At 27.8% G+C, this 6,773-nt stretch overlaps 1 protein-coding gene across 1 annotated transcript; it reads left to right on the forward strand.

Moving 5' to 3' along the window:
• Positions 1 to 2,496: 2,496 nt before the first annotated feature.
• Positions 2,497 to 2,707, forward strand: LOC113381109 (putative SERF-like protein). The gene has a single exon (XM_026620088.1). It carries the CDS (start codon positions 2,497 to 2,499, stop codon positions 2,689 to 2,691), a length of 195 nt encoding a protein of 64 aa, XP_026475873.1. The 3' UTR covers positions 2,692 to 2,707.
• The last annotated feature ends 4,066 nt before the right edge of the window (positions 2,708 to 6,773 follow it).

The following is a 6,773-nucleotide window of genomic DNA, read 5'->3' on the forward strand; positions in this document are numbered from 1 at the left end:
ATAAATCCTCGACGTTCCGATCTAATCCCACTTCTGAGCTTTAAACTAGATTTACTCTAGTATTATTTAATTAATAAAACACCTTATTACTTCTTTACAAATATATTCAATAATCATTCACCAAGTTAACACCACGCCGAAATATACAACACTCAACAAGTTACCGCCAGACACCGATTCGCACACAGATACACACTTCTGTTCCATAAGGATCAGACACCATGCATATACACACCATAGAGCACACACATTTCGGGAAAGTACCCTGAAAGTATATAAAACATTACATAGTATAAAGTAATATTTTAAATAAGAACAACTCAAATGCAAAATATAATTTATTGATAATTATGATTTGGCCAATTCATTATCGTCGTATGCTCTGATAGAAAATTGTTAATGCCATGCCACATCAATTGATGTATTAAACTAATTGCGATTTCTTTTTGTTTCGGATTCATCAATTCGAGAGTTTTTCCGAAATTTCTTGCATTTTCATTTCTCGAGATTTTTCCTGTTCTATTTTATCCATGTGTTGTAGAAGTTTGTCTGTCAACTGGTCTCGTTTTGTTTCCTTACGACGAAACGAGGTCGTCGGCATTTCATCAATCTGCTCGAAATTAAAATACATTATATATATATATATATATATATATATATATATATATATATATATATACATATATATAGTTTTGTTAATTGTAAGATTACTAATTTAAAATGTCATTTGATAAAAAAAAATACTCACGTCTGAAAGTTCTTCTAATTGCTCTTCTGAACCTCTGCACAGAGACCTCATGTTTCGGTAGTGTCGATCATCTAAAAATTTAAGATGATCAAAGTAACAGAGTTTTGGCTTGTAGACGTTTTGTGCGCTACAGCCCGAGGGCATAGAAGCTTTTACCTAGAATAACATACTGTTAGATTAACACAGTTCAAATCATCTAAACTAACAATTAGTTTTGATAATATTGTCCTTATATTGTGAAGTTTTTAATATTATTAAATACCTTGTTAACCTTCTTGTTAAAAACGCTCCTAATACTTTTAATTTTTTTAGCCACTGTGGCTATAGTTGCATCTGGATTAATTTCTTTAAATGCCGGCAGCATTGAATTTAACGCATTATTGCGCATTTATTTATTATGATATGCCTCGTCACTTATTGACCACAAACAAGTATGAGCTTTGTACATTTCTATAAATTTAACTATGAAATTTTCTGAATCCATATCTATAAATCCATCAAAATTGTTATCAATAATTGTTCAGAATGTGCTAATTATAACTGAATATATAACTAAAAACTAATACGTACCTATATTTTCCTATTCAGATTTCTAACTAATAGAACTTTCACACTTTCATACTTTCACACGATTATAATAGTCAAACTAAAATAATTTTAAGCAATGCAATTCTTCAAAAATAAATATAATATTGAATTTTTTTTAAAAAGTTGTCCGTTTTTAATTGCACCTCAAAAAATATGAGTCATTGGTTTGGAATTTAATTTCACTTATGAAATCCACATTGCACGACTCTTTCTCGTATCTGCATTATTGTAAATGTAGACGTATATTCCAAAATTAAAGACCATGTTTCAGTTTAAAATTAGGTTCTAATATAATGTAAATCGTGAATAATTTGTTATAACTGCTATTGGTCTACATTTGAACAATATTTTGAGCTATATATATTTGCGACAAAATTCATTCCAAATTCATCTGTTGCAACTGTACAACATTAATTTAATATAAATAAGTTTAATATAATTTTTATATAAAAAATAAATGTTTAAATAAAATGAAAACAAACAAAAATTTATAACAAAAGTCGATTTTATCACATTTCACGTTCGAAATATTCATACTTTTGTCTCTAATGTTCAAGAAATATGAATGAAAATCTGTTCGATCGTCTGGGACGCCAAAAATGTTTACACTGGACATTTATTGGTCACACCGAGCTAGTTTCGCGAGTGAAATCACGTAATATTCTCTGCTAAAACTTCTCTTTCAATAAGCGGGATGATCTTCAAGCAAACATATGATTTCATAAACCATTCGTTCATAAATTTGATTCCATAAATGTTGGTCTTTGGTCTAAACTGTCGACAGAGTTCAAACTGATTCTATGACTACGATTTCTCGGATAAACGCCAAAATATTTTTTTTTTCAATAATATAAAATTTCGGCTATAAATTGAGATTTTTAATATACTCTACGTCCTAAATGAGATCCACATGTGCACGATGAACAAGACTAATTTTAAATCGGTTCAGTATTTTAGGCGTTCATCGCAGCCAAATAACGTGACACTAACTGTATATATATTAAGATATATATTATTAATGCAAATCTGTATTTGCTTTTTAGTCTTAGGGCTGTCGGTTTCATAAAAACTAAAAGTAACAAGAAGGGCAGCGAGCGCTTGCAAAATTATTAAATTATTCTTTCATTGATAGTCGGATTTTAAGATTTTAGTAAACAAAAATGACAAGAGGAAATCAAAGAGATTTAGCACGAGCTAAGAATCAGAAAAAACAAACCGAATTAGCCAAGAAGAAAAGTAGCGCAGATAAAAAGGGAATGACATTCGAGCAACGCAAACACAGGGATGCTAAGCTGATGCGTGAAAAACAAAGAAAAAAAGAGCAAGAAGATGCCGCAGCCTCTGGTAACAGTTAATTCAACAAAACACAAATATTTTCGAGAAGAATGCTTGTGAAAAAAAATAGAACTAACTTACTTACTACACGACTAACATTATTATGAAATAACAAATTACATATATCAAGTTATTGAACCTCATAAGGCTTTGGAATTTCAATGAAAAGGTTTTATTTTCAAATTTTTTATTGAACATTTGGGCACACAGTTTGTCGCCTTTCTTAGCAAATGCTCTGCAACTTTTCTTTAAATATTACTTGTTAATTCAAGAGTTTATCTGATCATGGATTGGAACTAGATCTTCTCGTTTACTGTGTTAACAAAGGTAAAGCACAGAAAACATCTATCACAGCACATACATAGAAAAAAGTTCGATTATATATTAAAACTTGGCAAATCTTGAAGATCGTTCGATCCCAGGTCAAATTTTGGCATATGGGTTGAAAATGTATCGTATTTATTTTTTTCTCAATGAAATAAATCATCTGAAATTATGAATATTCAATGAATTAAAAATGGAATTAAGGTTAAAATAATATTTATTTCACCGACATTTGTTATATAATATATTTAATATAATTGAAAATTTAACTTACAAGTATACAATAAACCTAACAAAATAATACAATAAGAATCTAACTAAATAATTCAATAAACCTAACTAAATTTAAAAACCTGTCTTCTGTTCTTCTCTTTATTTCTAGTGTAACTGCTCTGTGAATGACGAAGCCATTCTCTGATATAATCACCTACTTGAGCCTCCGACACTCGAATATCATTATAAATAGTTTCGGCTACAATCTCTAAAATTATTATTGGTTTAAAAAAATTAATACAAATATTTTATAAATAGAAATGAATTAATAAATTAAAATCAGACTTTTATATTGTATAATGATTTATTTATTATATTTAATGAAAATTTATGAATATTATTTTATTTTAAAGCATTCCATACTTTCGTTTTAGAATTTTCAATATTGCTTCTTCAATTTGTATAATTGGTTTTTGGAACTTCAATCTATCTTTTCGGATTTTTTCTAATATTGTTTGCCTTTTACGGCGCTGCTTTCTTCTTGAAGTTGCAATATGTTCTCGAAATTCATATGCACTATCATCCCGCGCTTCTGCATTGTTTTCCATTTTATGTACATCATTTGTTTCCAGTATACAGATTATTTTCATATTGTGGCTATTGCCATATATTTCATCACTCTTTCTGCATTTTAATATGTATAAAATTATTTTATATATTTTCATCATTATTCGTATCAGTAGCTTGACTGTCAACATATTTTTTATAATTTCGTTGAAGTACTCTCCAACGATTTTCAATATTCAGTAAATGTAATGCCAAATTTAATATTCATGTCATTTTTGATGACAATCCACATAGCCCTCACTGTTCTCATTTCTAATAAACCAACATTTGGCTTATATTTTCTAAAACATTCTATTAAAAATGCTGTTCTCTCAACAGCCCAAACACCATCTTGAACTCCTACTGCTCCATTAGGTAATATCAAAAATTCTTCTAGTTCTATAAAATAATATATATTTAGCAAAATGAGAAATTAATAAGCAGTAACAATTTATTATTATAATAAAAAATTATTATGTATATATATATATGTAGAAATTAATATCGGTACAATATATACCAATATCGGTTTTCTGTGGCCGTGATTGCCTATATTGCAAAAATATCGGCGAACGTCGGTTCTGTGATGATGTCCTAATCGACAGGCCAACGTCAGCCGATATTGAGGCAATAATCGCTATAAATGGCCTTGTCCAATATTGGTCTCAAACTAAAATAGAAATATTGATGCAATATTTTTTATCATCGGTTAATAAATATTGTCCTCAAATTGAAGAATAAATATTGATGCAATATTTTTTTATCATCGACTGATAAATATTGTCCTCAAACTAAAATAGAAATATTGATGCAATATTTTTTATCATCGGCTGATAAATATTGTCCTCAAACTAAAATATAAATATTGATGCAATATTTTTTAACATCGGCTGATAAATATTGTCCTCAAACTAAAATAAATATTGATGCAATATTTTTTTATCATCGTCTAAAAATATTGTTCTCAAAATGAAATATGAATATTAATGCAACATTTTATCATAGGCTAAAAAATATTGTTCTCAAATTGAAATATAAATATTGATGCAATATTTTTTATCATCGGCTGATAAATATTGTCCTCAAACTAAAATATAAATATTGATGCAATATTTTTTTATCATAGGCTAAAAAATATTGTTTTCAAAGTGAAATATGAATATTGATGCAACATTTTTATCATAGATAAAAATATTGTTTTTAAATTGAAATATAAATAGTGATGCAATATTTTTTATCATCAGCTGACAAATATTGTCCACAAATTGAAATAAAAATATTGATGCAACATTTTTTATCATCAGGTATAAAATATTATCGTCAAATTGAAAAATAAATATTTATGCAAAAAATTTATCATCGGGTACAAAATTTTTTATCATAAGCTAATAAATATTGTCCTCAAAATAAAAATAAATATTGATGCAACATTTTTTTATAATTGACTATTAAATATTGTTTTCATGTTAATAAATATTGTTTCCCACAGTAGAGGTTTGTTTTCTTGGGAAAATCCACATTGCTAATTATATGTTTTGTCGAATTTTGTCATTCTGAATAAAATTAGCCCAATTTAAAAAAAATCTTAATTATTGTTATTATATTTAAAATAAAACAAAAGTCTTGTCTGGGATCGAACCTGAGACTACGAGGCTTAGAAGCAGCATCGCTAGCGCTTAGCTAACGGGCCACGCGGAACGAAAACAATATACGCCAGATATAAATTGAAATATTTAAGCATGTGATTTCACGCATATTCCATGCTACAAGCTAAAATGTAAAAGATACGTAAAAAGTTTATTCGGACGGAAGATGCGGAATAAAATTACGAATAAAATGATATATAATTCAATATGTGTGTTCATATAATTATTTTCAGATTTTTCAATTTTTCTTGAATTTTAGCACTGCAACTCGCCCATAGGCCAAACCGTTTGAAATACAAAGTTGTGATATATGGAGAAAAAATTAAAAATTTTGAGACGATTCTAACAATGTATAATACTTTACATGGTTTATTTATGACAATATGAATTTGGAATTTTTTATTAAATTACAGGACTCTGACTAGCTTATTTTCCAAACGGTTTACAATACGAAGATTAGTTATATGAGAGAAAAAACTAAGTATTCTAAGACAAATTTAATAATATATAATAATATATTGTGATTTCTTTACGAATTTATTAAATATCTTGAATTTAATAAAGCTATGAGTTTTCTACTTTTTGACGCGGACGAATACGTTTCTAGTAAATTCGATGATTGACGCGCATAACACAACAAAATGGTTGATGCTTAGAGAAAGCGGTAGCGTCACTTAGTGAAATGTATTTTTTGTTCGTTTGTAAATAATCAAATTATGTTTTAATTTAAAAATAGTGATAATGTGTGTATGTGTGTAGGTTGTGTTATGAGCTATAAGTTGTAAATAAAATATAACAGTGAGAAGTGTTGTGTCGTGCTGAAATGAAATGAAAAAGCTGAAATTTTTGAGAATATTTTCAACAAGATTTGCATGTCTTCAATAACATTTTTACACTAAGATTTTCCAATTTGATCAGGAGTTTAACAGCGTTGAGAAATCTGCCGTATATATTATGTGAAATATATTATAGACATCAAACATAAAATAACCTAATTTCTGGCAAGGATTATTTTACGAAGTTATACTACCAGGTGAATGCATATAATACTTCTCAATATTATTCTGTCTATACATTTAAAACTTATACTTACTTATTTTCAGGAAATAATAATATAGTAGAGAGAAAAAATTTCTATACTTTCATATTTATAAAAGGTAAGCTTCAATAGTTGCTATAATATAATTATTTCCTTCTGCATTTAAAACGCATTCTTATTTATTTTCAGGTAATATTGTTGTAAACGCAGAAAATAGAGAAACTGGTTTGCTTAGTAGTAAAATGTTATCGAAAAGTTTTTCATCAAAAGTTTG

Source organism: Ctenocephalides felis, unplaced genomic scaffold (assembly GCF_003426905.1).
Source record: "Ctenocephalides felis isolate EL2017-DRISC unplaced genomic scaffold, ASM342690v1 CF-g0.4_SCAFFOLD_02593, whole genome shotgun sequence".
NCBI classification, from domain to species: Eukaryota; Metazoa; Arthropoda; class Insecta; order Siphonaptera; family Pulicidae; genus Ctenocephalides; species Ctenocephalides felis.

Bases quoted from the DNA above. Each gene is read 5' to 3' on its own strand.
- LOC113381109 (XM_026620088.1), top strand. From the start codon at position 2,497: ATGACAAGAGGAAATCAAAGAGATTTAGCACGAGCTAAGAATCAGAAA.